This window comes from Microchirus variegatus (assembly GCF_963457635.1).
Source record: "Microchirus variegatus genome assembly, chromosome: 9".
Lineage (NCBI taxonomy): Eukaryota > Metazoa > Chordata > Actinopteri > Pleuronectiformes > Soleidae > Microchirus > Microchirus variegatus.
The window spans coordinates 22,111,304-22,128,055 of record NC_139810.1 but is presented as its reverse complement, the minus strand read 5'-3'; the positions used below and the strand labels follow the sequence as shown (position 1 = coordinate 22,128,055).

General features: G+C 41.6%; 2 protein-coding genes across 2 annotated transcripts; both read left to right on the top strand.

Annotated features, from left to right (window-relative positions):
• Positions 1-952: 952 nt before the first annotated feature.
• LOC310932202 (putative E3 ubiquitin-protein ligase DTX3) lies at positions 953-3,417 on the top strand (the record flags this gene model as incomplete). The annotated part of the gene is made up of 3 exons (XM_083895494.1): positions 953-1,240; positions 2,855-3,072; positions 3,327-3,417. 3 exons carry the CDS (start codon positions 953-955, stop codon positions 3,403-3,405), a joined length of 585 nt encoding a protein of 194 aa, XP_083751620.1. The 3' UTR covers positions 3,406-3,417.
• A 3,420-nt stretch (positions 3,418-6,837) lies between these two features.
• Positions 6,838-16,094, top strand: rnd1b (Rho family GTPase 1b; the record flags this gene model as incomplete). The annotated part of the gene is made up of 5 exons (XM_083895153.1): positions 6,838-6,957; positions 7,451-7,538; positions 14,622-14,731; positions 14,863-14,997; positions 15,849-16,094. 5 exons carry the CDS (start codon positions 6,838-6,840, stop codon positions 16,092-16,094), a joined length of 699 nt encoding a protein of 232 aa, XP_083751279.1.
• Positions 16,095-16,752: the final 658 nt, after the last annotated feature.

The following is a 16,752-nucleotide window of genomic DNA, read 5'->3' as shown; positions in this document are numbered from 1 at the left end:
ATTTTGTCTTTAAATAATTTCAACATTTCATGAAAATATGGATAATACACACCATTGTTACCTCCTCTCTTTTTTCCAGCTTAATATCATATGAATCTTTAACTGCTTTAACACATTGTATCATATTTATTAAGCCATTTTAAAACATTTTTCTATAGTATTGATCGTATTTTAATCATTTTATAAACATGTTTTATTGCAATTATTTAAGCATTTTACCATAGTTATTTTACCCTGGTAATAAAGTGAAGTGATTTAAACCGGCACCATACATAATGTTAAAAGCCTTAGATATGAGTTCACATTAACTTCCCCATGATTTCTACCACACCAAAGCAGGACACACTTGGATAACAAACACTACCATCACCCATTAAATGGTTAAATAGAGTCTCTCGCTGCCGAGTGCCGACCGTGTGGCTAAAGCTTAGCTAACGTTAACCGCATCAGCAACAGATTCCGTCTCTCCGTTCTTCCTGAGATCTCAGTTCCTTACTGGCTGCCAACCGGGTGTTGTGTAGACCATCATTCCTGCATAACTTTAGTGGCGATCGCGGTTGTTTTTAAGACAGTGTCCACTTACTACTGCTAATGTTTTTAGCCGCAAGCCATGCGGTGCTGTGCGTCCTCTTTAAAGCCCCGGGTGGAAACTCGGCAGGCGCATGGTTTCCGCCCATTTTCAGTATTGTGCGCTTTTTTTTCTTCCCCCTCGTGATTTTAGCGTCAGTCCATTCATTCCAGTTTGACTTGACACTTTTACAGGCGTCTCTTTTACTATTGTGCTCAATGGGAAAACTTTTTGGGCCCCATGAGGATGTTTTGTTACAGTACCCAGTGTGGTCACCATGACAAAGTCAGAGAGGGCGGTGCTCTACCCAGATGTTAACACACAACTACTTTACATACGTACGCGGAAACAAGGAGGGGCTCTCGCCGTGACGTCACAGAAAACATGGCAAAGACAGAAAACGACACAAGTCCCCAGGACTGCTCCATCTGTTTGGACACAATTCAGGACGAGAAGACGCTTAAGTGTCTCCACTCTTTCTGCTCTCGGTGCATTGAGTCGGTTTTCAGGGTCAAGCCCGCGTGTCCAATATGCAACACCTTCCACGGCGTGTACACGGGCACGCAGCCGGAGGGCACGATGACGGTGACGCGCAGCTGGCAGTGTCTTCCTGGCTACGAGCACTGCGGATGTACGGTCATCCACTACAGTTTCCCAGCAGGGACACAAGGGGTGAGACACGACAGAAGCCGCATAAACACAGATAGCGTGCGTGTGTCAGTGAACTACAGCAACATTTCCTGTTCATGTCGGATCTTTGTCACCAGAGAGCGCTGTCGCACAGCCTGCGTCCACGCGTGAAATCTGCATCAAATAAACCCCATGACTCCGTTCAGCACGGGACATCTCAGGCATTTCTTACGGCGATGTTAAAGGCCAGCATCGTGTTCACTGTTGCTGTGGGAATCCTGGGGCGTATAGTGCGTCCCACTGTTGCCATAGAAACATAGGCATCTTAGAGGACACGTTTTATTTACGTTTACACACAACCAGAGGCGATTCTAGAGTCTGTAGGGGCCCTAAGCAAAAATTCCAAGGGGGCCCTTCCAACCAGTGTTCAGCACCATTTTAAAAAAAAACAAAAAACTATAGAAACTTAGTAAAAAAAAAATACATTACACTGTAAAGAACTCACATTATAAAACAATATAAATATATAGACCAATACTGTAAATAACTGAAAACAACATATAAACTGAGTAAAAAAGATATGCATTACACTGCAAATAATCCTCTTCATTTTACAACTTGAGGAACGATAACTTCACAGAGGTTAAAGTGAGGTTGGGCCCCCTATCGGCTCGGGGCCCCAAGCAGTTGCCTGCCTTGCCTGTTCACAAGCTGTGCCTCTGCACACAACTCTGAATGCAGAGCCCAAATGTTGCGTGATAGCAATAGACCCATGTCTTCTCCTGTCACAATTATCCTGACCAAAATAATTATGATTCAAAATATTCTTGGGATAATAATAATAATAATAATAATAATAATAATATAGTATGTATATGTGTAAATGATTTTATTGTGAGTGGGTTTTGTGTTGATATTGTGTATAGTCATAATTCTCTTACCCATTATCAGGTGATACAAAAACACCTCCACAACAGACGTTATTCTTCTTCTGCGGTTCAATGTACGCAACCGGATGTGCCCGGACTAGTGCCCGGAGCAGGACGATCGGCTGTTCCCGGAGAACCGATGTTTACGTAACTATAACGGGATTTTTCAGAGATCTCGCTGAGCCCGAGATTACAATAAAACACAGCGTTCTCAGCAATGGCTGAACTGTTTTTTTTCGAAACTTCAGGGCTTCATAAACAAGGTAATGACGCAGATACGCACTAAACAACAGCGTTAATTGGAACTTCCGGTCTAGGTCCGCTTTAAATAAAAAATAAAGTCCACCCCCAGCAGGAAACAGACATTAAAATGTCCTATGGTCAGAGGTTGAGTTGATCTGCAGTGGACACATAACAACTCACCAATACCCAGTATTATAATACATTTAATTAAGAAAATAAAGATGAGAGAAAGACTGTGTGAGAGAACACTCGTATTTAAAGATATTGTGCGTCACTGAAGACATCTTCATATATATTCATTAAATGCTGTTTGGACATCAGGAATTCAGTGCAGTGTCATTGTCGAGCACAGTGGTGCTTACACTGCCTCCCAGTGACTGCAAGTCGGCCTTTGTACCAGATGGAATTGCAGACAGAAGGGTTTTGTTTTCAGCTCCTTGTATTTTTTTTTCACATATATGCTGTTGTTTTTACCATCCAACAGCCTGAGCACCCAAATCCTGGAGCGAGGTACAGCAGCACCTCTCGAACTGCCTACCTGCCAGCCTGCGAGGAGGGAGAGAAAGTTGTGAATCTGTTGAGAAAAGCCTTCGACCGGAGACTGGTCTTTACTATCGGACAGTCTGCCACCACAGGCCTCAACAACGTTATCACCTGGAATGACATTCATCACAAGACCAACATGATAGGTGGCCCGCAATGGTATGATTGGTTGATTGATTGTTTTTATAACCCTAACCCTTATTATAATAATACACACACACACACACACACACACAATAATTGCAGTTATGTAAATGAAAGAAATGGGTGGGCAGTAGGGCTGCAACAACTAACGATTAAAATCAAAACATTTAAAAGTGACCTTCAGATGCATTAAGCTAAAATAAGCAGTTTATTTGTTGCAGAGAAGCATTTACCACATTTCTTGTTTTGCTTGTTTTTCTTTATTCCAGTTTTGGATATCCAGATCCAGAATATTTGTCCAGGGTTCAAGAGGAGCTTCGTATTAAAGGAGTCACAGAGGACAACTAATGAATGAAGACATTGGTCAAGTGGGTTTAATAATGTGTGTATAACACAGGCTACTCTCGCCTTTGCAGCAAGAAGACCTGAAACGTGCAGATTTGGGGATTAGGCAAATTGGACTCTCTAAATTCCGTGTGGCCCTGTGACGGACTGGTGACCTGTCCAGTGTGTGACCCCGCCTCTCACACTATGTCAGCTGGGATTGGCACCATCGACCCTCATGTTTAGGATAAAGCGGTTGAAGATGGATGAATGTGATCTGTGGATATTTCCCCTTTTTCCATCTTTTACCTGTGTGGTCCACTAGAGGGTGATGCTCTCCTCAAAGACGACTGCATGATGGCGTCTGTTTTGTATGCAGCCGTGTCATCACATCCAACCCACACTCCCGCAGCACCTCCCAAACCTTATTTCCCGGTTTCAGTGAAAGGAGAAGAGCAAGTGCTGTCGATGATGAGTCATGTGTTCCTATGCTGCTCCGGGGAAGCTTCAGCAGCGGCGGCTTTTGGGTTTATGTACAGAGAAAAGGAAAGAGGATGTCCCTCATTGAACATTGAACCAATCACCTGTGGATTTCTGTTGAGATTGGCAGTTATTAAAAGGCAAAAATAATCCATGGCTTATCTGTATCTTTTGAGTTTCACCAGGTTAGAAGGAGCCAATGACATGGCTGAGAGGCAGGCTACCATCACATGTCCAACATACAGAGACAAACAACCACACTCACATTCACATTCACATTCACACCTATAGTCAGTTTAAACTGTCCAATAATACTCCACGCTGCATGTCTTAGGACTGAGGGAGGAAGCCGGAGTGCTCGTTTTTGCCTATTCTTGTTGTTTCTTCAAGTTCCAGTTCTGATACTTTTCTCAGAGTTAATCCAGAGTTATAGGATGCTGAAAACAAAGACCTTTTATCCTTTTTTTTTTCTTTTTTTTTTTCAAATCAGCAAGAATGCACATGTGACAAGGCAGAGTTACTGGGCTTGGCCTCTTCAGCGCCGCAGTGTTAAGCAGCTGGGGGTATTTCTATGGCCTATAGGATCTGAGGGCATCTGCTGCTCTCACAGAGAGCAGACCATCATCCATCTGGTCAACACACACACACACACACACACACAGACTTGTTTTTATATGTTAGTGAGATGAAAAGAGCCATTTTTGTTGTCTCTCCACCAAAATAAAATTCATTTGGAGACGCAAAAAAAACACACACAAGATGAAGATAATAACACGTATAAAGGTTTTTATACAGACAAACTATATACACTAGTAATAGTCTCTTCCATTTAAGATATTTAAGAACTACTGTTCAGTTTATACCCAACCTCTAGACCCCGTAGACCTGGTTCTTCCTTTGTTTCTTTTTTTTGGCAAATTAAAGAAATTAAAATGAGCCCACTTTGAAATAAATGAAGCAAATATTTGGATTGTATATTGTTCATGCTCAAGAAAACGGTATGTGGATCCAAAGATGGACAGGACACATCCAAACATGTACTGAATATTGCATTTTACGACGTTGGATGTGATGCACAAGATATTAAAACACTTTTATTTATCGCCTTGATCTCTAAAGCTACAAGGAGCCACATGTGGCTCTAGAGCTGCAGGTTGCAGACCCCTGCCCCAGCCCCTAACCCTAACCAACTAAGTGCCTAATCCTAACCCAATTGTAACTAAAAACATACAACATGTCTCAGCCCTGAGAAAGCACTTTAAAGTTGTGGGGCCTAGACAAAATGTCCCCACAAGGTCAAAATATCCTCACAAAGATAGGTTTTTCACACACACACACACACACACAGGACCATCATGCCAACTGACCAACTGCCCCACCTTCTCCTTCCTATTACCATTTTGTTATTTGTGTTTTAATTGACCACCTCTTGATGTTTTTTTTGAGTGGAAAACTATTCCTCTCCTGTTGTACCCTTAAAAACATTTTGCATGTTTACACCTTTTTGTTTAGTCATTTTTCTGGATTACAATCTGCAGTTTACATGGACCTGGAAAGTTGTCGTTGTAAGTAGGTCAGCAGAATACGCAAAAAAAACCCTGCACATTTGTAACACACATATGTCTGTTACATACAGAATGTATGGTCAAGTGTCTGCTAGTTAAGAATTCCCTTTCAGTTCAGTGGATGTAACCTACATTTGAAAATACAATATGTATTTTATGTGAAAGGCTGATGACTTATTCTGTTAAAATCCATCCTCCCTATTGACAGTGTATGACCTCAGGTATTATTATGTAAATGCACAATGTCATGATGAAAATCTCTCCATGGTTTTATTCTCACATTAAGTAATGGGTCCAGATTTTATATTAAATGTATTGACTTTTTTCTCTCTGCAGGTGTTTTCCCTGTCCAAGTCCGTCTGGTAATAAGGTCAAAGAATGACACAAATGTAAAATTGACTATAAATATGTATTAATGATTATGCACAGTGATATTGTGGGTGGATTAAACATATATATAGTTTATGTATATAATTTTGACAAAATGTATCTTGGTTTTTTTCTTTTAATGTTATTTTTAATGTTTGATTTTAACACAATTTCTTTTCATGTTATTTTTATTTATACTTGAATGCAAATTGCACCAAAGGGAGTGGCACTCAAATTTCATTATACATAATACAATGTCAATAAAAGGCTATCTATCTATCTATCTATCTATCTATCTATCTATCTATCTATCTATCTATCTATCTATCTATCTATCTATCTATCTATCTATCTATCTATCTATCTATCTATCTATCTATCTATCTATCTATCTATCTATCTATCTATCTATCTATCTAAATCATTTTTAAATTTAGATTAAAAAACTTAAAAGTTTGAGCATACATAATGGGAAATGCTGTAATAAATATAGAAATTGAGGCTCACTGAGTTGAGTTTTTTTTGTTAGTTTTTTCTTTTGTGAATTAAAAGAGAATTCTCTCCATGGGCAAACCACATCTGTGCAGAGGAGGTTTAATTTGCATCTTATTTGGATGAAATCTACGCAGACGCACTGATGCTTTTACACAAATTGGGCTAATTACCTAAAAAAAAATAAAGTTGTAAGTAAAGTGTGACCTTCCAGATATCATATTCAGAATAAAATGAAAGCTAACCCTCAGTTCTAACATCCTCCTCCTCCTCCTGCTCTGGATCACTGCTGTGGGTGCAGTGGAGGGCTTGATGTCGGAAAGCTCGTCAGATGCTGCGCTCCTATTGGCTGCTGCTGGCTCGTATAAAGAGCCGCAGTGGCAAATTCAATCAGATCAACTGCGGACATCCTGAGAGAGCTGGACGCATCACAGTGTCTGCATCACACAGCGGGACCAATTCTGAGCCGTTTGCTGCCCGATCATCCTTGTTGTTGTTGTTGTTGTTTTTTGTCGACGAATTGAAAACACCGGGACACACTCTGAGCACCATGAAGGAGAGGAGAAACACACAGCCGCTCGTCGTCAGATGCAAACTGGTTCTTGTCGGAGATGTTCAATGCGGAAAAACTGCGATGTTGCAAGTCCTTGCGAAGGACTGTTATCCAGAGGTATGCGCGAAAATCTATACAAATGCACGCACAGCATTAATCTGTCATCTATTTAATGAATATTTTAATAGGAAATGTGGGGGGGGGGAAAATGGTGCGTCTGTTGCAGAGACGGTTTTCATGCGCAGTTTCCCTTAAATTCGATTCGTTTCGGGTGTTTTCTCGTATTGCAGAAATAAAATGTAGTATTTGTACATCGTGTTCGCGCTTTGTGCATGTATTAATATTTTATAGGCGGCCACTGATTGTCTGCTTCTGCTGCAGCTGCGGTCATTCCAAGTGATTGATTGATCCCAAATTGCAGCAGAACCTTTTGATGAGTCTCCTCATTTTGCTCGGATCGATTCCTCGCTGTGCGCGTGAATGTGTTGCTCTAATTAGTCGGAGACATTCCTGTGTAACCTGTAGCTGTCTGTCTGTCTGTCTGTCTGTCTGCCTGTCTGTCACCTCCACACTCGTGACACCGTGTCGCTAATTGTTCCCCCCCACGCAGACCTACGTGCCCACGGTGTTCGAGAACTACACGGCCTGCCTGGAGCTGGAGGAGCAGAGAGTGGAGCTCAGTCTGTGGGATACTTCAGGTAAATAAGCATAAGTGTGTGTGTGTGTGTGTTGTACTTGTGGCATACTGAGGACCAGTGAGGGTTTTCAACCAACAAAACAAGGACATTTTTACGAAAAGTGGACATTTTGGCCGGTCCTCACTTTGTTTTCATTAAAATCACTTCCTTAGGTTGTAAACATGCTATACTCTGGGTTTTTTTTTTTTTTTTAAACAGAGGTCCTCCATTAGGTACAAAAACCCATTTTCCAGCCCTGGTGTTTCACACACTTTTTGCTCTGGGGCTCCAGTTGCAGATAATGTATGGTACTGCACCAAGTAGTTCTTTATAGATGTCGTCCATGAAGCAGATATTTGTAATTGTGTTGATTTATAAAATGGAAATGCTGGTCCTGACTTTGTACCCGGTCCTCAGTATGCAGCAAGTACAAGAGTGTGTGTGTGTGTGTGTGTGTGTGTGTGTGTGTCTGCACCACAGAAGGAGACATGTCCTTCTGTCTGGAGAAGGTTGAGGGTGACAGTGGCTGCTCGTTGTCATCCATTATTCACGCACACACTGCGTGCAGTGGTTGAGTCTGATTTACATAATATCATATTATTAGAGGATGCTGCATTGGGTTACACATGTCATTAAAAAATAATACTAAATAAATAAATGAAAGAATGGACTGCTGATCTTGTCACAATAATCTATCCTGTAATGTATGTATATTCTGTGTTAGGGTTCATCATCTTAAACCTTTAAAATATCCATGAATTAATAATAATAAGTATTGTCACATATTTCATACATTCTCATATACTGCCACTCTCCATTCGGGATGGCTAAAGCTTTAACAAAAATGTTGGTTCTCCTAAGGTTAGAATCAAACCAAAAACTAACATTTAGAGGACGTTCCCCAAAACTGAAATGTTCATTGAAATTAACATAATAACACTCGTGTCGCAGCAGATGTGGGTATAAACTGTTTTTATTGAGCAAAATAAATCAACCTAAAACAAATAATAGCTGTAGTTGTAGAGCTTGGTGTGTTTGTCGATATTCGGTGATACATTTTTAAACCAATATCTAGCGATGCCGTGCTGATAATATGGTGCATCCGTACATCGTAGTCATTTTATCAAGTCAATTCTAGCAACATTTTTTCTAACATCTAATATTCATCGCTACTCTGCTTCATAGTATTTTACAACCAGAAGATTTCACAGCATTGATAACTTGTTCACTTCTGCATTTATAACCTTGCATCATTGTATCCAGAACTCCATCTATAATTAAACCAAGAGAGAGATTGTATGATTTTTGACTCTCTGTAATACTGATGAATTACTATTTTAAACACAGCTGGAGTTAATTTAACAATGCCAGTTGTGTTGCTAAAACCTTGACTTTGTGTACACATTGTGGCATGTGTACAGTAAATTACACAACTCTACCATATTTGTTTTATATTACGTGGCTTCTATTTCTTACCTTTATTTTTTCATCGTCTCCGCTGCTGTAACACTTGTACGTTTTCATATGCAGGATAATCGAACTGATTAAATGCATATCTTTATCGTCGGGTGCAGTCTGTTTCCTGTGATAATGTTCCACTGGCAGAAACGTGAGGATTATTCCACCTCACTTGTTGTTATTGCTGACTTTGTGCATCATATGTTCATTTACACGCTGTGTGAAAAAGAGGGTCAATGTGTCGGTGTGGATCTCCCCGAGGATCTGTTGTTTTGTGTGTTGACCTGAATACTGTGAGCACAAGTCTGCAGCACCTGTTTGATTCCCTTCATGCTCACTGCACAATGGGCCCACATCCCTGTCCATGCACACTCATGCTGCATGTATTGGCACTTTCATTAGGTCACCAAATAGCTGAGCAAGCGGGCTTCAGTGTGTTTGTGTGTGTACTTGTGTTTGTTACCATTGCAGGATGTTTTCCGGCCTAAACACTGACCTCATGGAGACCTAAATCTGGGGATAACCTCATTTCTGAGGAACTGGTTAAGTTTATGGCTGAGATTTGAATCGTTGTTAGGTTAAGGTTAAGTTTAGGTATTAACTGGTTATGGTTAAGGGATAAGTCTTTGTTTATAGGCTGCCCAAATTAATGGAAATCAAGGCACTGCACTAAGAAGAACAGCTGTGCAAACCTGTGTGTTTGTCTGTGTACACCAAATCCTTTATGTAACAGACCTGCTTTAATAAGACAATGCTGTGTTTATACTGTGTTTCTTGGTTTCCCCCCATCTTTCAAAAGCAGCAGGAAAGTAGTGAGTGTAATTCCCTCCCCAGACCAAAATCCCCACTTTTTAATCTCTGTAAAACCTGTGGACTGTGAGTTTGGCCAGCAGGAGTGGGCCTGGTGCCTGTCTGGGGGATGATGGGCACACAGAGGACATCCTGTTGTGTCGTAGGGTTTTCTGGAGCACACACACACACACACACACACACACACACACACACACACACACACACACACACACACACACACACACACACACACACACACACACACACACACACACACACACAGAAACTCTGGTGACCTGCATTCGCTTCCATATGCTACTCCTGGTCACACACACACACACGGCATGATGTAGGGGATTAGGACTGTAAATGAGACCACTGGGCCACTCTCTGCACTGCAATCCACACTGACCCATTGAATTTCACTCACTTTTCTTTCTTTCTTGGGTTGGGGTTAGTATTAGTATGTAGTCTTAGGTAATTGGGAATAGATAGCAATACCATATTACTTCACTAATAATCATCAATAAATTACGTATGGGGCATACAATATGATAATTGTAATTAATATAATATAATTACCCCTTTTAAAACACTGATAGTAGCCTCCATTCATTCTTTTACCTAATATAATACCTTGATATTACTTTGGAAATGAGGCATTACTGCAAAGTTTTCTCCTCATTTCCACACGTTTATCATCATTAATACCAAGCTGGACGACAATGGTTCTTAATTACTTTATCCAGTAAATACAGGAAACGTGCATGCAGTTTAAAAACAATGCATTTTCAGGAGGGAAAACGGCTTCTTGGGGTTAAAGTATCAAATATCTAGTGTGACAGTTGAACAATAGCACAACTCTGGATCTCTTAAAACTGGAATGTAATCAATCTCTCTTATCTACCACTTTCCTTCTGCGTTGTTACACGAGTCCCTTGACAGACATATTCTGCACAATGAAACACAAAATAAAATAGATTACAACAAACTAACATATACAACATGTATACGCAGTATTTTAATTTCTCGCAGGCTTAAGTTTTGATTTAAAGACTCGTTGCTTTCCAGCTCCACTAAGAGGAGAACTGATATCATCGCCTCTTTCCTCGTTGTATAAACGACTCTCGTGTATCTCCTGTCAGATTCCAGGTGATGGACGACAGGCTGGAGGGCAATTTGCTGGCTTTACTGTACAGTTTCCTCTTCTTACTGTAATTTGCTCTAATTGTACGGGGTTGTGCTGCTGCAGCCGTTCCACACTGAGAGGATCTCCTTATCATCCCGACTCCCCTTCATTGATTAGACTGACCTCATCACCAGCCCCACATGGCAGGCAGCTCCTTCTCCCGGCTCTGCCATGGATTTACAGACCAAAATCAATCCACCGGTTTTAATCAGCCTGGTCTGATCGGACATGTGGGGAGGAAAGGGGGGATGGCGAACACTGACTCCACTGGCTGTAACTCATGAATAGTGAATAATGGGTCTCATTATGGTGTTGGCAAGTAATTTATTTCAGGTTGAATGAACTTCCTGATAAATCCTTTCAGATTTAGAGGATACTTTATCTATAATAATTTCTTATATGGTGTATAACTAAGTGACGGTTATTTGGAGTGAACCCAGTATTCATCTAGGCTGATGGAACAATCTGAATAAATATATAAAGTGAGGAATTGTTAATAGACATTAATGATGTTTTGGGCGCGACCGATGAATATTTCCATCGTAGATATATCACTAGATTGTTTTGCTCAGATTTGACAGTGTCATGTCACAAAGCTAAGCTCGCTAGCAGATCAGAAGTGTTGGTGATGCTCGGGTGAAAAGTCCTCCCATCTCTGGTGCTGTGGGGGAGTTTCAGCTCTGATTCTGACTGCCGCTGTCATGTGAAACCAGGAAAGAAAGGTCTGACTGTCATGTGGTTTTGTTGGCTGGTCTGTAAAGTCTGTAGATGGACACTGCAGAACCAGCAGCAGCATCAGCGGCGTTACAGCTCCCAGTTGGCTGAATGTGGGTGGAGTGGCTGGGCCACTCTCGTCCCCCAAATCTGTGACTCATCCAATCTTTGGATCATTTATGGCTCTGACCCCTGTGTTCTTACTGTCAGAGAGGAGTGTGCTAATGATGAAGACGGTCTATGTCGGCGCAGGAATTCACTCACTCATGCACACACAGAAAGGCGGATCCTCCCCCTCCCCCACCTGTACTCCAGCACTACTTGCAGCCACTTCTACTTTGGCCCAATTTCCACCTCAACTCTTGGCTCTGGGCACTGCACCATCAGATGGATGCAGTCGGGTTCAGCCGCGTGGAATTTGGTTGTATGCTCTTTTCATTTCCCCCATTTAGTGAGCCTCACTCTCCATGTTTCATGCCCCACAAACTCTCCATCTGCTGTAGAGACATGCTGTTGTTGTTGTTGTTGTCAATGAGGGAAAGTGAGAGAGGAAACATTTGGGCCATGGTTGGGCACTACATGTCCATTTATCTGTCTATTCAGGGCATTCTCTGCACTGTAGCAATGAAAAGATTGAGGGGAGCCAGTGAACGAGAGAGAAACTGGCACTCTGTGATATCAGACTGCAGGGGGTGAAGGATTAATGGCATAGGATGGTTCTCAGTGTTCCGTCTCAGTAGAATATACTCCTACTTTCCATCCTCTCTTCCTGTTTTTTTTTTTTTCTTGAAACATCTTTTTCTTACAGGATTAGAAACTGCATCCCTAAAAAAATGTTTGGAAAGAGCTGCCAAGGCTGCCGAGCTTTAAATAATATATAATACTGTATGTCCACATTCATAGCACTGTGTATTCAATTTCTTCAAGAATGGCATGTATACACCTACTGATTCATGCTCCCTTTGTCCAATACAGAAGATAAAATCAATTTCATTTGAGGGTTGAGTAACAAAAGGAACATCCTTCTCCCCGCCCTCCTGACAGGGTGATACTGCTAAACTAATTTGTCAGCTTTAATTGCAAAGGCCCTTGGACCCACTGTGCAGCTTCTGTGCAGCTTATTATCGATTGATGCATTTAGATCAGTGGCCATTTAATGCAGAATCACACGCAGGCTCCTTTGCTGAAGATTGAGAAAAAAAAAAAAAAAGTATAAGGCCCTGCTTTGGGGTTTCCCATGGGATAACACACACACACCAATTAGCACCATTGCGTTGGTGCTAATTGTTCTGGTGTGAATGTGTGTCAATTTCCACAGTCAGCAAACACAAAGTTATCTCACAGACGAGTGCAGCTTTTCTGCTGAAGCCCCAAGTGTGAAATGGTGCAAAGGCAGAAATGTAAATTACATTTATAGCATCTTTTTTTTTTTAAACAGTAACAGCATCTGCAGCAAATTATTTCATTTTGGTTAATTTTCTATTTAAGAGAAGAGCAAAGTTCTTACAGAGGTATGTACACATACAATACATAACACGCATCCCTTTGTTCCTCTGCAGTGATGTTGTCTGTCTTCAGGACACTGAGCCCTGAGGAATTTCACCACAGCTTGTCATTATTCCACTCACAGCACCCAGCAGCTGGCAAATTCAGTTCTACCCTTTGATAATGTGGAAAATCATTAAGTATTCATGAAACCGAGATATATGCAAACACCCATGTTGTGTGTGTGTGTGTGTGTGTGTGTGTGTGTTTTTTTCATATGTTTTCTGATGCATTGTTTTTCCGTGCTATAAATCAATTATGATGGTTTGGTTATCAGTAGCAATAAGAGGAACACTGAATCCCATTAGGGATCCACACTGAGCATTAAGTAAACATGTTAATCCCATTGAGCTGCTCCTCTTCTGCTGCAACTTATTGCCGATAGGAAACACCTCTGGCTGCAGCCAAATTTAAATTGTGAGATTGTAGAATGCTGGCGTTTGTGTGAATGTGTGTGTGTGTGTGTGTGTTTTTTTATGTGATCTGTGCATGACTGTGGTCCCCAACTCTGTGCAGAGCAGAGGAATGTCCCCAACACTAGGTGGGTGGGCAGTTTGCGGTGTAAAATGATTGATTGGCAGTTAAGGCGAGCCTTTATGGAGAGGTGGGAGGAATGCCTGATGTCGATGGTGGATTTCAAGGCTGTTGCTGTGGTAACAGAGGGACTGGAGGTATCAGCGCAGAGCAGAGGATTTTTTTGGGGGGGGTGGGTGGCTTACTTAAGGATTCCAAGCATGAGTGGGAGCGTCTGCCTGCCCCGAGCCCCGCCATTCCTCTTGCGTAATCTACTGCAAGAGAAGATCAATGAGGATTTAGTGCTGGGTTGTCATCTTCTGTCCCTCTGAAATGCTAGCAGAGGATATAGGAGCAGGGGGAAAAGCAGTTTCGGGGACAGCAAAGTGAGGCTCAGCGGGAGAAGCGACGCCGATTCCACATAATCCCCACGGCTGTATTCCGCTGCTCCACCTCTGCTGCTCGATAATACCCTTTATTTTCTCTGAATCAAAACTGTTGGTCACCTCTGTTTCAGTCATACCTGAAAAAGGCTCCACTTAAAATGGATTAATCACATTCTTAATTCCCGAAGTCTCACATTTTACAGAGCATATTTAGCCTGAAGTGTGTCTTTATGTGACGTATATTAAACAATGTTCATTGATTAATCAAACATTAAGGAGCAAAAACCATAGATCATTACCATTTCACAATGGAGATTAGGAAAACATTGACGATACCTCCAACCTGCCAATTTAACAATATGCAGTACATCACTGAACTCTCTACATATAATCATGTCTCTACCAATGTACAACAATGTCTTGAGGTCAAAATCAGAGATGTTGTTGTATTTTCTTCATTTGTCTTGCCCTCCATTTGCCCTGACAATTGTTTCTTCTCCTTCTCAGGTTCTCCATATTATGATAACGTGAGGCCTCTATGCTACAGTGACTCTGATGCAGTTCTGCTGTGTTTTGACATCAGCCGTCCTGACACAGTGGACGGTAGCCTGAAGAAGGTAATGGCTGCTGCTCTTTCTACGTCAAAATCGCTACTTCTCTGTTCATGTCGGAGAATCTGCTCTCTCTTTATTTTACAGCCTGTTGTTTATTTCCCGCTGAAATATTGTTTGTTCTCTTTTGTCCACAGTGGAAAACTGAGATCCTAGACTTCTGTCCCAGCACACGTATCCTGCTCGTAGGCTGTAAGATTGACCTGCGCACAGATGTTTGCACGCTGATGGAGCTGTCCAATCAGAAACAGACTCCCATCACCTACGAGCAGGTGAGAGCTCATTCAGATTTTTTGTGACTCCAAAACCAACCACCCACAGACTTTATAGTTACTAAATTGCACTTTATATTCCTGTACACTTGAACAATAACAATCATCACTGTAAATGATATCATACACTCATGCTTATATACATGTACAATTTATCTATTCGTTTTTATACCATTCTTTAACTTATTGTTCTTTGTTGTCCTTGTTCTTTTCTAGTTAAATCTTTATTTTATGTTTATGTTAAATGTACAGTGTGTGCTCAGAGTCAAATTCCTTGTATGTGTTCTCATACTTGGCCATTAAAGCTGATTCTGATTCTGATATATACAATTTAATATAGACAGTGCCGAACTAAAAACATGGATGGCAAACGCAGTTAAACTGGACAGTTATAATGTATTATTCATGTAGCGTCAGTTTATCGCCTGCAACAGAACAATTGCACAAGAAAGCACATGTGTGCATAAGAGAGTGATAAGAAGAAAGGGGAATATAAAGAAAACACAAAAATAGTACACGGATCAGCATGTAGCTCAAGACAGAATGCCAGATTTTCATCTGGAATCACATATCACATTTTGATCCCCAGCAGCCGCAGACTCTTCAATATTAATCAGTAATTACATCTGCGCATTACACCTATTGCATGCTATTACACTTAAGAAGGAGCTGCCATTGGTTGACTGGGTAATTAAAAGTTATATGATCCCATATGACAACAAAAGGATCAAGAATTTAACATAAGCAATTGTAAAACACCCATGACCAAACCTAGTGGATACAGGAAAAAAAACAAAAACGTACATTTTTAATTCATGAAAAACAACCTCCTTCTCTTTCACCTGTTTCAGGGCTCTGCTATGGCCAAGCAGCTGGGTGCAGAGGCGTATCTGGAGTGCTCAGCATTCACCTCAGAAAAAAGCATCCACAGTGTGTTTCGCACCGCAGCTATGGCCTGCATCAACAAGCTGCAGGCTCTCCCAAAGTCCAGCCCCACCCGCCGCCTCTCCAAAAGACTCCTGCACCTGCCCAGCAAGTCAGATTTGCTCTCCTCCACCTTCAAGAAGGAGAAGGCCAAGAGCTGCTCAGTCATGTGAGTGAAGACCTCGTGGGTTACAGTCCTCACATGCAACCCCGACCCCCTGCCTTTTTGGTCTTGGGGAAGGGGGGGTGGGCATGATGGTTTTATCAGGGCTTCCTGCTGAATCCTTCCCTCACCCCCCCAAAAAACCAAACACCCCTCAGAAGAGGTGGACACCTCGCTGTCCACTTGCTCCTGAACCTTTTAGTGCACATCCATCGTTTCCCACAACTGTTTATCTTGCTTTCAAACAAACAAAAACCATTGAGCTCTCATGTTTTCACCTGTAAACAGTATGCAACTACAATGGTGTAACATCTGTCCAATTTTACTCTCTCTAGGCACATGTTGAGTGTGTCCAAATTGGAAATGTGCAACGTGTGACGTTTAATCTTGTGATGTAAATGCCTCTTAGACGACTCAATGGATATTTTTCTAAGTGCAAAAATAAATCTAGCATGAAACCGTCAGGAATTAGCTAAATCCTGTACATCCCTCTTAGCAAGGTGTGTGATGTGCAAAACAGCTTTGTCACTATAGTCCCCATTTAGGCCTGTGAGAGCACACAGATGTAGAGGGACGAACCATAGACGTGAGAGCTATTACACAGAGGGCTGCTCTCGTCGTCTTGATGCTGACGAGAGCAGGGAGAAGAGATTTGAGTGCTGGCTGCT